This window comes from Panthera pardus, unplaced genomic scaffold, assembly GCF_024362965.1.
Source record: "Panthera pardus isolate Hobbes unplaced genomic scaffold, ASM2436296v1 HiC_scaffold_2, whole genome shotgun sequence".
Classification (NCBI taxonomy): Eukaryota; Metazoa; Chordata; class Mammalia; order Carnivora; family Felidae; genus Panthera; species Panthera pardus.
The window spans coordinates 11,694,416-11,710,736 of NW_026526765.1; the positions used below are offsets into that span (position 1 = coordinate 11,694,416).

Consider the following 16,321-nt stretch of genomic DNA (forward strand, 5'->3'; position numbering starts at 1 on the left):
TTTGAGAAAATACAGATGGAACGGTCTATCTGGAAAAACCATGGCGATTTCGGAATGTTTTGTGAAAGATGTTGCTGAAGATTTGTAGAATATTGGGAGATGAGCCAAAAGCTTAATAGGACTCTGGTGTGTGAATTGGCATGCCAGTGATCCTGTCTCGTACATTCCTTTTAATCTCTCAGCAGTATTTCCAGCAACTATGAGTTACTCATCGATACCTCGCTCTTACAGAATTTGTACTTTGGTGAAAGTATTGTGTTTCTAAGGTCTTTATTCCCATGGAAATGATGGATTGTTTTGCAATGAATATGTGATTACCAACCCAGTGTGTTCTTGTTACTATTGGCATAAAGCCCTATAAAGTATAAATTGCACTGATAGCTAAATATTAGATAACTTTCCTAAGGCATAAAATTTTAAAGTATACTCAAAACCACAAAACTTCCAAGTCATAGGAAGCATCTCTCCAGATTAGCTATAGTGATAGATATCAAAGGGTGCATCCAAGAGATAGTGCCAGATGTTTGAGCCAGACAGGGACTACTTTCATGTAGGACATAATAAAACACTCATGAGGCAATTCAAGAATAAGGTTTCCTTTAGGCTTTATCAGAGGAGAGTCTTTTAGGGAATTTTGGGTAATATTTTTCTGCTTTCCAAGGAAAGGCTAAAGAAAGTGATGTCCTCATTCATTTTAGAGATTGCTCTGTGGTGATGGAGATGGAAACCGAGGCGGTGATGGAGGAGATGGAGGTGGTGGAGGTGGTGGTGGAGCTGGAAGTGGTGGAGGCAGAGGAGGGGAGGCCTTGGAGGGGGAGGGGGAGGAGGTGGAGATGGAGGTGAAGGTGGTGATAGGAGTGGTGGAGGTGGGGATGGAGGTGGTGATGGAGACAGAGATCACATTGGAAGCGATAGAAGCAGTGGTGGAAATGGAGGCGGTGGTGATGGAGGTGATGGCAGAGATCATGGTGGAGGTGGAGATGCCAGCAAAGACGGGGACGATGGTGGGAGCGGTGGTGGAGAAGGCGGTGGCGGAAGTGGAGGAGGTGGTGGACGTGGAGGCGGTTGTGATGGAGACGCTGGTGGTGGTGGTGGTGGAGGTGGAGGGGGGAGCAGAGATGGCGGTGGAGAAGATGGCTGCGCTGGTGGAGGTGATGATGGTGGTGGCAGGGGCGCTGGTAGTTGTAACACGAAACGTTGGTCTTTTTTACGTTGTGCCCTGGAAAGGAGAGTCTTATTTCTAAATCCTTCCTGAAACATGAAAACTACCAAGAGTCTGCATCGGATTGTTCCCATCTCTCAGACCAGTGGGACCTTTTACTTAGTACTTTAGCTGGCTTGCCTTTCTGTTACTATTTCTCAAAACCTGGCACCTTTTTCCCTTGTTTAATTTCTTTAAGGTCAGGAGAATTCCTCTCCATAAATGTAATGATCACCTCACTGTTAAATCATGAGAATTCCATTTATTTCTGAACCATAGTAACAGTTTCCCTCAGTTGTCTCTAAACTCTGCCAAATGTTCTTTCTCAGATGCTTCTCTTTGCTTAACCTGAATGTTTGCATCAGGCATTTAAATGCCAGTAGATCTGTAGTTTTCAGAGGTGTCCACCCTGAGACACTTTGGTTTCCTGCACAGGCTCCCTTAGTCCCTGATCGCCCTGCCTCTGGCCCCAGAAGCACTTGGGTTACTGCCTTCCACTCTCAGGTGTGGGAATGGGAGCAAGAGGCTCCTTTTTGCCCCCCCGCCTCCCCGCATTTAGTCCCTTGTTCCTAGCCCTCAGTGACTTTAAAGACACATCCTCCAGTGAAAACATTTTATTTAGAAAAAAGAGTCTCAATTTTAATTTCCTTTCCCAACATGGGCTCCGACTTGCTGTTTTTGAAGACAAGGTGCACCATGAGAAAACACTTGGCCCCTCTCCGCCAGGGGCTCAGCTGCGACCCCTCTGACAACTGTTTCGGTCATTTACAAGGACTTATGCTTATGTCATAGGAAGTTGATGTTTCTTACAAGGAAATGAAAAACTGTTACTAAGGCCCAGAACGTGCAAAAAGAAAAAAAAGAAAAAAAAAAAACCTCCTTTGAGGCAAAGTAAAAGAAAAAAGTGTGGGCAAAGTGATGCCATATGTGTTCATTCCACAAATACTGAGTATCCACTGTGTGTCCTGTTTGGAGCACGTTTTCAGAAGTTGTAGTGGAACCGGGGTAAATCCACCATCTGTAATTGGCAGTAAGGAAACTGGTCCAACCAGTTTCTCTCTGCCCGGGGAGGGGCAGAGAGAGAGGAAGCCACAGAATCTGAAGCAGATCTAGGCTCTGAGCTGTCAGCACAGAGCCCGACACGGGGCTTGAACCCACGAACTGTGAGATCACGACCTGAGCCAAAGTCGGACACTTAACCGACTGTGCCACCCAGGTGCCCCTTAAAAGGTTTAGGGACTGGGGAATTGCTGATTGTGAAAATAATTCTGGAGTAACGTATGTGCTATAAAATGAAAATGGTTTTGATGAAAAAATACTCAAAATGGCAAATTAAACATGGGATGCAGTTGCTTTTCTGCTGAAAAGTTATTTTTGAGATGGGGAAACTCAGGGAATGTGGGAGACCTGAGTGTGGTTAGAGCAGGTTCTGGAAGGGGGACCCCTTCTGTGTCCTGATGGACTCTCACGCCTCGTTAAGGCTTCCAGCATAGAAAACAAGCAGGACTGGATAAAGCACATCCGCGAAGTGATACAGGAAAGGACAATTCACCTGAAAGGGGCCCTGAAGGAGCCCATTCACATCCCCAAGACGGCACCGGCCACGAGACAGAAGGGAAGGAGGTAAGTGCTGGGGGCCTTTCGGTAAGTTTGTTTATTTAATAGGAAGAGAACAAGGCAGTGTTAACTTACTATTTTTCACAGATTGTTTTTCTTAAATATCTTGAGGAATATTTTTTTTAAACACACTGTATGTATGACATCATCCTTAGTAATGAAATTGCTTTGTCACAATGAGAACCCCCCTTCGGCCTAAAGAAAACGAAGGGCTGGGTACAAATCCCTGTGTGTTCCCCTTTCCCACCACAAGTGTGAATCTGGACACATATGTAGGTCGTGCATGTGACCAGGACCAGCTGTACTGTCACTTCGCTGTTTGCGTTTCTCATTTCTGAGGCAGAAGTACCACACCTGTGTTTTACCGTTGTGCGAATTAAGCAGGGGGCACACGTCCGCCACTCATCCCGGCGCACAGCCGAGAGGGGTCGGTCACCGCTCACGCGATGCTGGTGGCAGCAGTCACGCAGATAGATTCGTGCCTCTCTGAACAAATCTGTCTCTCCAGCGACTCATAGACGCTCTGCACCAGTCTTGACCAACCCCGCAGTGTCAGGAATGAAAAGTGTGTTTGCTTCTTCAGGGACGGAGAGGATCTGGATAGCCAGGGCGATGGGAGCAGCCAGCCTGACACCATTTCAATTGCCTCACGGACGTCTCAGAACACACTGGACAGCGATAAGGTAAGCTGTAACAGCACTTTCTTGGGTGAATGTAGCTAGTCTTGGCTCTGTTAGGAAGCAGCCTGTTTCTGTCTATAAGTGACAGTTTGTCACCAGTCCTTTCAAACAGTCACTGTGTGCTAAGTGGTGCCAGGCACAGAAGCAGGAGCAAAAAGTTGGGGGTGTCAGGGGTAAAGTCTGAGGATTCAGGAAGAAATTGCCTGCCCTGCCCAGTGCCGTCACCTGGTTTTCTGTCAGGTGTTCTAGGGCAGTGTGTTTAAGCTTGTCAATTTTACATAAGCAGAAGAGCCTGTCACTTTAAGTTAAATGCTACACCAAGCCCTGAGGGTGAAAGCGGATCTGCTCCGATTGAAGCAGGAGCCCTGGCATCCTCAGGGCGGCACAGCGGAATGCAGGGAGTGCGCCCCGAACCAGCCTGCACCTGAGCTGACCGCCAGGCACACAGATCTGATCGTTGTCGGAAAATACGCACGTAGCTGTGCCTTCTACAGAAGGGGTGCGGTGTGGAGAATCCCGTGATCTGTCCTGATGGAATCCCAAAGCCAACAAAATACATCGACAGGAGACTTTGGAATCCAGGCTTCCATCACGCACAGATACGCAGAGTCCTCCATAAAATGAGCTGGGGGGAGGGGGGGGGTGGACAGTCACATCAACTAAGTCTTCCATTCCCACTGAGATGAGCACGTGTTCTGTTTCTAAACTGCTAGACCAAATTCTCTAAAAAGGTTATTTGACCGCAAATAGGGGTTTTATTTAACTTGCCACATTGAGGATTCCTGTGTTTCTGAAGCACAGCCCCTCATTTGTAGCCCGGAAGTGTCTCGCCCTCAGCGTCATTTGGAAGGGGCTGCTGACAGAGGAGCGGGCCCAGTGTCTGGGCCCAGATGGTGGGCTTTTCCCACTCGGTCTTGCAGAGGATTCGTGGTGTGTGATGCGGTTGGCAGGAGGGCAGCGAGCAGGTTAGAAAGCATTGCTCTTTTGCAGCGATTTCGTTTCCCAGATCCTTCTGCTTTGACTCATTTGTTTTTTCTGTTCTGCTTTTTGAGTTTACTAAATAGGAAGTCCTAGAACTCTGAATGGTTAGAGTAACAGGACAGGAGAATAAACACGGCATCTCGTTTTTGTTTTGTTCAGAGCCCGGTGGCCGGTATGTCTTGCCAGGGGTGATAATGGGGAATAAGATGAATGACACATCAGGCGTTCGGTTGGAACTTGGAAACGTTTCGTTAGAGTAATTCTGGTTCTTTTCTTTAAAAACAAACAAACAAAAAAAAGATCGAGGTGGCAGAGTTATCAGAATCGCCCGTTTATACAAGACCTCCACCTAAAGGCGGTGTTGGAAGTAATAGGAGCTCAGGTTGGGGCGCGGCCACCTTCACTCAGACCACTTCACGGACTTGCTTGGGTCAAGCGTCCCCACGGCAGCTGTGCGCCCAGCAGCCCCCAATTCGCATTCTCACCAGATGTGCTCTGCTGGGTCTGGTCTGGGTTTACTCTAGAAATGAGTTTTAAAGTTTACTTGTTAGAAATGAAATATGTGATTTCTTATAAACTTTATTTAAATCCAAGTTAGTTAACATATAGTGTCATAATGGTTTCAGGAGTAGAATTCAGTGATTCATCACTTACATATAGCACCTAGTGCTCATCCTAACAAGTGCCCTCCTTAAAGCCCATCGCCCATCTAGCCCATCCCCCCACCCACCACAGTTCTCTGTATTTAAGAGTCTCTTACGGTTTGCTTCCCCTGTTTTTATCTTATTTTTTCTTCCCTTCCTCTATGTTCATCTGTTTTGTTTCTTAAATTCCACACGTGAGTGAAATCATATGGTATTTGAGTGAGATTGCCAAAGAGATAAATAAATGTAAAAGGTTTTGCCTTTTGGAAGGTGTGCTAAGACTTTTCTAGAGGTTGGTCCAAAAAGAAGGGGCAAGTGTCTTTTTAGGCAGCATATGGTAATTGGGTGGTTGGCGGTGGTGGTGTGGAAATGCCCCCTGGGTCTGGTTAGGTGCTCCGGCTCTCCCGTTCCCACTCTGAGATGGCAAGCGCCCACTCCTGGCTCCTGGTCCCCTGATGTGTGGCTGACTGCGGTTCCCAAAAATAAGGCTCTGTCCTGTAGTTAGGGACCGTGTAACTGCTTGTGCTTTGGATCTATTGTAGTATAATAGGCTTATGTGAAGTTGGACTCAGGCCTGCACAACTACTATATAAAAATGAGGCATTATCCTAAGGCTGTTGCTATTAAGACAGCAAATTCTGTTTGTACCCAATGAGAGAGGAGGAATGAATCACTACCAGAAAAGTACAGGTTTGTAGGAATTAATCATTTCATCCTGGGAGTCTGGTGGGATGCTAGGGTCTTTAGAGAACTGCCTGTTACATATTCTGTGGAGGTAATTCACCAGTTTCTGCCTACCTGCTCCACTGCATTGTCTCTAAACTTTGTTGTGTGGCTCAGAAACTCCTAAGTTAAACCACTTCTGCAAGTACTGCCATGCCCCTGCACCTGGGCTTTGCAGAGGCTCTCCCTGGCTCTTCTGGTGGAGCCATGACTACAGTCTCCCATGATTCCTAACCGTCTGGAAGTAATGACACTCCAAAACTCATTTTTTAAGTGGACATGGCATATATTTCCTCTAATATCCCTCACTGAGACCATAGGTCCTTCATAGTTTCAAAAGTACAAAAAAGGAGTGAGCTATCTTCCTAAGATCATAGAAATGCAGCAAGTTACTTTCCTTAGTTCTTGGGGTCTGCACTTGGGATGAGAATAAATAGCATGTGAGATTTTATAATGATAAGTCAAAATCTGGAGTCTGGAGAGGACATTCCCATTGGACCTTACAAAGAAGAGATGTGTTTGCTACCACATGAATGCTGGCTTTTGTGTGTTCTCTGCTTCCAAAACATTTTCTTGTAGCCATCTCCCTTTTTGTTCTAGTAGATATTTCAGAGTCATAGATGATTCAGGAAAACACATTTTGAATATTAGGAAACTACCTGCTTTTTTGAGTCAGCTTGTAAAATGCAGTTTCACTGAACTAGGCTTAACCAGAAAACCCCTTTGCCTCCAATGGCAGTAACTTTTCATGTCTCAAGGTTCTTTTCCACTCTGCAGAAAGTTTAAATAGCCTCAAGTTTAAACAGCCTCTGATGATATAGGCAGATAGATCTGGTGAGGGAAATTACTTAACCATATTCTGCCTGTTTGACTTAATTTATGATGTCTGCTGTGAGTTAGTTGTTATCATGGACTTTGGTCCATTTCAGAAACTGGGTGGGGGGATGTTTTTGACTCGGCCTCTTGGAGACTTCTTAAGGGAGGGTTATCTGCCCAGCGCTGCAGTCATTCTCAGATGAGGCGCAGGATGTTTCTGGAAGGGTCTGTTAAGGAGCGGCTCCTGGAGACGCCCTCTTTCCAGGGAGCACTGTTCACAGAGCTTGAGTAGACAGGTCACAGATACAAACCACATGCCCCATGAGCACATTTCTTTCCTTGAAAACATCAGTTTTAAAATATGGCATCTCTTTGTTCCAAAAGTAAGTTTAGCAGGGATTCTTGCCCATATTCGTGGTGCTTAATGCTGATGAAATGATCTTATGAAAATATAATTTGGATTCCAAAGAAATCAAGATTCTTATTCTTGCCAGATTCTTATCTCATTTGTCCTGCGTTTGTCTCCCTGAGGTAGGGGAGAGAATGCTGAGCCAGGCTTCAGGACATCGAGGAGATGGGGGAGGGCTGGATGGCCCTCACAGGGCCACCCAGCAGTGGAAAGCGAAAGCCAGAAACAAAATGTGGATTTAATTACCTGTTGGTGCCTAGGCGTTACTATTTCACATTAGGGCTGGATATGGAGGTGGATGTTTTTAGTGTATTAAAACAGCATTTTTAACCTTTTTTCTTCCTATTTGCCTTATTAGTCTGTGGTTTATTTCATACAACAAAAATTTATAGTATAAGGAAAGTAGAAAATACGGGAATGAAATATAGGCTACTCTAGAACAAAGCATCTTGAGGTCAAGATGAATCACCAAGGCAAGAGGAAGTCGCCTCTGGAAAGGCTGACCCAAGCCTTCGGGGGCCAGTGAGAGCTTTCTTTTACATCTAAGGTAATGCAGTTCTTACTTTTAATAAATGAGAAATTCATTTGAGACTGATACTTGGCATGAACTACCCTAAGCTTATAATATTAATATATGAATCCATGTATTTAAAAAAAACAACAAATGGTTTTAGTTACTCTTATTGAAGCACATACATAGCACTGGGTTGGGGATATGAGATTCTATGTAGTTTAAAAAGTCAACCAACTTTCTCTATGAAGCAACATTCTAACAGTAGGAACTTGGGTGGATTTATGTAAATTGCGGCATACATTTTTAAAACTGTGGCTGAATTCACATTTTTGAGAAAGGGAACTTGTGTTTAGCCTACTCAGGAAATACCACACACTTCCTTCCAGCCCCTGTCCCTTGTGTCCCTTGCGTACGTGGCACAGAGCAGCGTCCCTGGCACAGAGCAGCGTGGCCAGGAGTGAGGTGAGCCCCCGTCCGGAGCTCCAGCCGCTTCCCCTGGCTGAAGGTGCCAGAAGCTTTGCTCAGAGGAGGTCCTCTGCTGGCCTTGCCGGAGCCCCAAGCCTCCCAGGACCTTATGTAGGTTTTCCCCTGTGTGGGCATGAAATCGAGTCATTTTATTCAGAAGCCTTTCATCAGGACGGCACATGGTTTTAGTCCCCGCAGACAGGACACTCTGGCTTCAGAGTGTGACAAAGTAGTCACTCAGAGTACTGAACGTCAAAACGGCAGGTGGTTAAGAACAAGGAAGAGCCCGCCAGCCAGATCTCTGGGCTCTGCTTCTCCGCAGCCTTCAGCAGTTACCTCGCCTCTCTGTGCCTCAGTTTCCTCATCTCTAATTGGGGGACGGTGCCATCACCTCGGGGCTGTGGGCATGTACTGAGAACAGTGCCTGCCTCGCACGTACACAGTTGTTGCTGCGGCTTCCTCTTCAAAAGTGCTGCCTCCTCCCTCATTCCTGGACTGTTGATATTCATTACTGGCCGTTGCAGATTACTGCCTGTGTCATCCTCGCTGCCCTCGTATCTGCCCGCTCTTGAGCACTGTGTGTTTGGAGCTGGAAGCTGCCTTGAGAATACATTGCTCAGTATTAGTGCCTGGACTTAGGCATTTTGGTGGCTCAGCAGTAAAATACCACATACTGAATGGGCAGTCCCTGAAGAAGAGGGCGACTCTTGCTCAAAACATACCCCCCCCACACACACTCCCCTTTAACCCACCTCGCTGCGTTGTGGCCACGCGCGCATAAAACGACTGCACGCGTTCCCAGGATAGGGTCGTCCGTCCACGGATACTCGCGGATCACCCAGTGTGTGCCAGCCCGGAACATGTAGGCGTGAGCAGGGTGACCAGGCCCCCGCCCCCGCCAGGGTGACAGAGCACACCTGCCTTTGTTCCTTCCTTTTGCTAATCTTTGTTTTCGGTCCTCCTAAGTGACTGTGGTTTTTGTAATTTTTATCAAGTGTTTTAAGCGCTTTCATAAAACCGCAAAGTGGAACGTAGTCTTTGATAGTTTTAATCAGAAAAAAATCCCCCACGCCAAAGTAGAAAGCCTCAGTTCTAAGAAAAGGTAGGTTTTTGGTTTGTTTGTTTTTTTTTAAATACAAAATTTGGAGAGAAATTTAACAAAAGCGTTTATAAAAGTAGTGGTGCATCGAGAAACGCTTTTTAATGTAAATTTGACGTACTGGTCAAAGTACGCATCGTAGGAGGATGCCCGTTTGGTTCAGACGGGAGGCAGGGCGTTTACTCCAGCCGCGGTTCCTTCTGGCGAGAAGCCCGGTCAGCCGGTCGCTGGCTGTCGTACCTGCCCTCTTCCCATACCTGCGTCAGAGACGCGAGGCGTCATTTCACAGGGACTTCTCTGGACGAAAGATTGTGTTGCTCGCTCAGGAAGTTCAGCAAGCGGGCTCCTCCGGGTGAAGCGGTCTCACAGAGTTCGGATGTTCCAGGGCGTGGCGGCCTGAGGGAGTGCGGGTGGTGTTCGGCTGTCTGCCCCCAGCTCCCGGTAACCAGTTAAGCTGGTCATCGGTCTGTTGGGCGGGTGCTGGCGTCCCCGTTCTGGTGTGTCGAGTGAGGGGAAACGTGATGTTAGTGCAGGTCAGCTTCTGTGGAGCCCCGTACGAACTCGCTGTCCCGCCTCCAGTTGGCCTCACTTTCTACTTCAAAGTTTGCCCTTTTCTTAGGCGGGGCTTTTAAGTTTGCTTTTTCACATCAAATGTTCCATTCCACCTCATGTATATCACACAGTCAGGGAGGCCTTCCAAGAATGATTTTCATGTCAGAAAACCACCGTGCGACAATGTCAGTAAAGAATGAACACCCCTGAGTACCACACTCCGCTTTCTTTTCTGGATAAAATACTGGGTATGGTAGGCTGCTGCTTTGGGGGGAAAAAAAAATCTTCTCACAGACTTTTTTTTTTTATGTGCGTGTGTAGTGAAAACCACAGAAAATTTACCATATTAACCACTCTTCAGTCCTCACAGATTTCTATGCTCGGTGTGTGAGAGCCCATCAGAGTGGTCCTCACTGAAACTCAGCAAATTTTGGGGAAGGGTTCTCCCGTGGATTTGGCCTCGGGGTCGGGGTGAGCATGGGCCCGGCGGCTCACACGGGTAAGGTGGTTGCTGGTACGCCCCTGTGTCCGTGAAGTTGCGCGGCGAGAAGCTTGGGTGGGTGAGAGCCAGGGATGTGACGCGTTTCCTTGGGGAACTCTTACAGATGCCAGTGGCTGCCCCTCTCTCGTGAGCATCGCCAGTGACGGAGCCGTGCGCTCTCATCCTCTCTAACCGGGCAGCCAATCTTTGGTCTGCTGTGTGTGGAGCCTCCGCAAAACCACAAGACTCTTTTGTGAGGTTTCTGAATGACTGAACTGTGCTGGGTTGTAGGATGTGACTGTTCACAGAGTTGACACACTCTGTTCTTTAAGGAGAAATGGCTTTTATTAGACCACAATGCCCCTTTCCTTTTGAATTGCTCTCCGAACGTTGGCCAGACACCCACCTGAGTTGATCTTCGGTTCTTGAAGTAGAATCGTTTGCAGCAAGGGCTGCGTGGTCCGCCATGCTAGTCGTAAAGAGCCCGCTCCTCCTCTGGCAGAAGCTGCCCCAGAACTCACCTGGGAGCTCGGTTATTCAGACCAGATGTTTGCCGTTGTCCCTCCAGAACTGTGTGTTCTTGTACAACTGCCTCGTTGTGCACCAGAGAGGGGCATCTCCGAGGAGGGGTGGGCTGAGAATTCCCCAGCTGTGGGTCTCTCTTCGTTACTGCCTCTAACTGGGTTCAGGCAAAGCGACGACATAACACGGTTTCTCCAGAGAACATAAAAAATAAAATTCGGTGCCGCGTGGTGATTGTTGAAGGTTCACGTGCCGGCGACCAGAGAGGAGTGTTTCATCCGTTTGGGTGAAACTACAGCTTGTTCATTTTCAGTCATTCTGGAGAGAATTCAGGCAAAGGGACCCTGATTTGATGCTGCTAATTGTGCATCTGGGTCATTGGAGTTCCCTCCATAGCCCTCGTAGTCTTGGAGGAGGCATTTCCTAGCTGGCTTCCGTGCTCCATGTGCTAAGGAGGGCCTTTTCACTGCCATGCTTTTTAGTCCCCATATTTGTCGTTTAAAGGAGAAAGGCCGAAAGATCAGGGGGAGGGGGAAACTGTCTTCTGATGTGAATTTCACAAGAGTTAATGTGAGTCATGGAAACTCAGATTTTCATAAATTGCAATCCTAAACTAAACGCATGTGGTGAGGAACCCGTCCTAGAAGTCCCTCAGACACACAGAAGTGAGAAAGATACTGGGAAAACTGTCACGGAGTATGGCTGGAAGGGAAAGTGAATTTTTAAACGAGATCAGTGGAATGGTAATTCTTCAGCACAGTAATGAAATCGGGTCACTGTTGGTAGCAGTATCACTGAAAACAAGTACGGTCTCGGTCATACTTAACGATGTATGTTATCTGAACTTTTTCCAATCAGGAATTTAATTCTTACAAGGTAGTAATGATTTACATTGCTCCCTCAAAATAGTTATTTTAAGTCTTTTATTTAAAAAAAATTTTTTTTTTAATTAGCAAACTGGTTTTATTTATTTATTTTTTTAACGTTTATTTATTTTTGAGACAGAGAGAGACAGAGCATGAATGGGGGAGGGTCAGAGAGAGGGAGACACAGAATCTGAAACAGGCTCCGGGCTCTGAGCTGTCAGCACAGAGCCCGACGCGGGGCTCAAACTCACGGACCGCGAGATCATGACCTGAGCCGAAGTCGGCCGCTTAACCGACTGAGCCACCCAGGCGCCCCAGCAAACTGGTTTTAAAGGCAGGTTTTGTCGTAGGTTTAAAATATTCGGATGTGAACATTGAGACAGAAATGCACAGGACGTATGTGCTCTAGAAAACATCCAGTTAGCTTCCCCGCCCCTTAAAGATTTGTGCAGGAGATTCTCATGGTAAAACCAAGAAGATAGCGATGTTTTTAAACGATAATCTTAGTACTGTTTAAAAACTGATTCTTGTACTAGGTTTTGTTAGTAAGTTATCTGAGGTCTTTGAAAAAGAACTGTATGTAACTCAGTATGAGATTCTTTGTCCTAACAGGCTTGATTTTTATTTCTGATGCTCTGTCAAGTCCACAGATGTTTCCAATAGTGTTTGATTACTCTGTAAGGGGCTAAAGCATCCGTGCCAGAAATAAAGTCGAGCTTAACTCTCCTCCTCAGGCAGCCCCTTTCTCTCCTTCCCACCCTTCCCCCACCCACAGAACATACCACGTGGCCCAGAGCAGTCTGAAAAATTAATAAAATGCTCAAGAATGAAGCCAGCAAAGGCCTGGTGATGAGATAATGTGTCCTGAAGTTGTGCTTCCCAGGGCTGGGCGTGGAGAAATGGCAAGGCAGCCCTCAGGCGGGGGTTGTGCTGTGTACACACACACACACGCACACACGGGCAGGTCACTGGTGGCCACGGGGGAGCTCCAGCAGGCTGGAAGGGGGCCCCCAGGAAGTATGGGCCCCGAGGGGCCTCAGCACGCTGGACTCCATACTGGGCCTTGTCCACTGGTCGTGCCTTCCCTGGGACAGGAAACAGCCCTCGTTTTTGTTACAGGGATTAACCCCTTCCATAATGCCATAATGCAGGGTTTTACAAGGGAAATTCTCTCTCTTGGGCCTCTGCCTTTAACTCTTTTAACGTGAGCATCTTTGTTCACAGAGAAACGTGTAGGACTTAGCATGGGTTTCACACAGAGGAATTTATAAAATTTAGAAGGGGATTCAACATTTGTGAGAAATTTCCTCTGTGGCCTAGCAAAGACAGTTCACTTTGTCGATATTTGTGTTGCATTATGGAGGAGTTTTGTTTTGTTTTGTTTTGTTTTCTGTGGTTGTCTTGTGGACATGTGTTTCTTATTGTAAATATCTAAACTTCTCTCAAAAGACCAGCTATTAGAACAGGAGGATACTGAACAGCATAGGGCATGACAGGGCCAGCAGGCTGCGGGCCTGTGCAGGAGGCACGGGTTCCCAGTTCTCTGCGGGTGGATCTGATCTGCAAGGCTTCTGGAACAAGGCTGCTTCCCAGCAGGAGGCCCAGGCGGTCCTTCACCCGCTGGCCACAGCCCAGCCCGCCTACTCCTCTGTCCCTGTGTGTTCTCTGTGCTGCTGCCCTTCAGGGCGACAGAAGCCTGGGTGTGCTGCACACTGAGCACAGGCAGAGTTTGCTCCTGAAGTCACAGGAGAAAAGCCCACGTTCCACTTCAATTTCTCAAATGTAGCGTCTGCATTTTTAGAGCAAGCCCATTTTGCGTTTTTCACTTCCGCAAATGTTTATCTGCTTGCGGGATACAAAGCACTGGGCGAGCTAGGCTTCAAGGCTATTCAGCAACCTCTTCGTATGATCCCTGTGCCTGCCATTGTTGGCACTGGGACTCGGGGATGACTGAGACGGGCCCCATCTCTCCCCTCACGGACCAGGCATGGAAAGTTCACAGAGAAATAACAAACCCGCTTAGCACCCCCTTGCTGGTGCTAAGGGCACGTGCATGCGCTCACACACACACACACACACACACACACACACACACACACCCCAAGACGTGGCTCATTTCAGAATTGAGACACGATTTATTTAAAAACCTAAGACAGGTGCAGGAGCAACTTCTCAGAGGGCTTTGACAGGAGGCCTGGAATAGAGTGGGGACATGGGGGTTCTGAGCAGACGGATCTCATGGACACAGTGCAGGGCAGGACCACCTCAAGGAAGACACGCTCCAGGCTGTGAAGCACATGAGGACAAGCAGCAGGGTGGGCGGGACCTGGCTGTGGGGGCTTGGGGGCTTTGAATCCCACACGAAGGAACGCGTGTGTCAGGTGCTTGAATGGGAGGCTCCGCATTTCAAAAAGGCAGCTGCCAGCAGCGTTCAGATGGCTTGGAAGGTGAGCCTGAAGTTAGGGAGGCCACCAGGAGGTCACCGCAAAATCCAAATGAAGCGTGGCACGGATGGGCAAGAGGAAAGAAGTAATCCGAGACATGCCCTTAAGTTTATTTGATAGCGTTTGGAGAGAGAGTTTTTAGCTCGGGTGACTTGATGGTGAAACCATTATCCAAAAGGCAACATTGGAAGAGAAACAGATCGGGGAGGCGGGTAATGAGTCACGTCCTAGACTCACTGCTTTGGAGGGAAATGCCCGAAACAGTGACGAGAGTCCTCTCTAGCTGCTATCTGGGATGTCTGCTTGGGGAGTGATGGGCACAGAGAGTGTGGTTACGGAGCCGCACAGGGGGATGGTGGACACGCAGCAGAGCTGGAACCTCCTGGGGCGATCTGGAGTGAGGGGCCGGCGAAACAGTCCAAAGATGGGGAGCGGGTGACAAGGTTCTTGTGTAGGAGGGATGTGTGTGTGTGTGTATACACATATATATACACGTATATATACATATATATGCACATATATACATATGTATACACACATATACATATATATATATGTATATATATATATACGCATGCTGTCCCCGGGGCATGAACAGTGTAAGGGGCAGACAAATGGGACACAGGCCACAGGCAAATAGTGATCATGGCACTGTATCTTTCTGGAGTTTGTGAATGTGCTTCAAAGGGCCTAAGAATTAGTTGAGTTCTAATTTACAGAAAATGGGAGTGAGCTTAGTGGGAGGGGAGAGGTGCGGAAAGGAGCCTCGGACCAGAAAGCACATAGCATAGGGAAGTAAGCCAGTGTCCACAGAGCGTACGGAATGGCATGCTAAAACACGGCATGGGAAGACGGCTTGGAAAGGACCCGGCGGGAGTGCCCGCTAAGAGGTATCCTGGGGGGTGGGGGGGTGGAGAGGAGCTCTTGGAGGGACTGGAAGAGAGAATAAGGCATGCACTGCCCATATGTAGGGATCTCATGACCGCTTCGGTCTCCCTGCTGCGCGGCTGCTCCCTTTTTCAACCAAGTGGTGCCAGAGAGCCTCCCACTAATAGCCTGGCTCAAACACGGAGTGGGAACTGAAACTTCAAGTAAAACTATCATGTTGTCACCGTATGATGCAGTGATCCCCCAAGCAGCCTTCAGTTTTCACTAGTTTGCCCTATGTTTAAAAAGGATTATATAGCACATTTTGAGCAGGGAGATAATGATGTCTCAGGCACAAAAAGATAGGGACGCTCATATGGAAAATTGTATCAGATTCTAACCGTGAAACCCTCAAAAATCATAGCCATACAGTAAAACACGGAAAAGCGAGTAACTGCCCCCGTAATTCCAGAGGGAAGCGAAGGGGCAGTGCAACCGGGGAGCCCCCGCTCAGGTGGTGGCCAGTCACTGCCCCAGCCCCGGCTCTTGCTGGCCCAGCTCAGCCTCGCCCGCAGGGGCTGCGGTGGCGGGAGCTCACTGACGTGTCCCTCTCCCTCCCCAGCTCTCCGGCGGCTGCGAGCTGACGGTGGTCATCCACGACTTCACCGCCTGCAACAGCACGGAGCTGACCATCCGCCGTGGCCAGACCGTGGAAGTGTTGGAGCGGCCCCACGACAAGCCTGACTGGTGTCTGGTGCGGACCACCGACCGGTCCCCCGCCGCGGAAGGCCTGGTCCCCTGCGGCTCTCTGTGCATCGCCCACTCTAGAAGCAGCATGGAGATGGAGGGCATCTTCAACCACAAAGGTAGGGATCGTGAGGCACGGCTGGCTCGTGCCCAGCTTCTGCCCCTGCTTCTTTGCAGCCTGGTGAGGGGTACGGTCTCTCCTCGTCACTCGTGCTTCCCTCCATTATCACTGTGTCTCTGGGCTTTTCTAATCCATCAAGAGCTGGAGTGGGAAGTGAAGATTTCACCTGTTACTCAGGCCAAAATGGTATCAGTTTGGAAAAAGAGAGAGGGCTCTTCTTCTGGGGCCAGTGTCGTTCATAAATTGAGAACACGGAAGGTGCGGTTCCTCTCCAGGTGATGAAAGCGGGTAGGGAAGGGGGGACCGTATTCAGCGTCTCCTTAATCAGGTTTTCACATTGTGCTTTCTTTGTTTTGTTACCGTGAAATCCCAGAAAAGCAAGCATGCAGGCCCTGAGTGCAGCCAGGCCTCCTCCTACCTTGTGAAGTATCTCCGAACATCCCAGACTGCCCAGGCTCGCCATGCAGAGTGGGAACGGAGCTGGGCTGCCAGGGAGAGGGTGCGGGTGGGCAGGGCCGTGGCTGTGCTGTGACTGTGGCAGGAGGGGCTTTTGAAAGGTGCACTTTTCCCCT

General features: G+C 48.4%; 1 protein-coding gene across 6 annotated transcripts in view; it reads left to right on the forward strand.

The window, feature by feature from the left end:
* The window catches only part of TRIO (trio Rho guanine nucleotide exchange factor), a 354,644-nt gene that overhangs the window by 260,777 nt on the left and 77,546 nt on the right, over positions 1 to 16,321 (forward strand). For all 6 annotated transcript variants that reach the window (XR_008423663.1, XM_053906894.1, XM_053906893.1 and 3 more), the window contains exons 32-34: positions 2,682 to 2,824; positions 3,402 to 3,501; positions 15,504 to 15,747. Coding sequence is in view for 5 of the 6 variants with exons in the window: in XM_053906894.1 (XP_053762869.1) it covers positions 2,682 to 2,824; positions 3,402 to 3,501; positions 15,504 to 15,747 (487 nt within the window). In the remaining variant the exon portion in view is untranslated. The remainder of the gene's footprint in view (positions 1 to 2,681; positions 2,825 to 3,401; positions 3,502 to 15,503; positions 15,748 to 16,321) is intronic.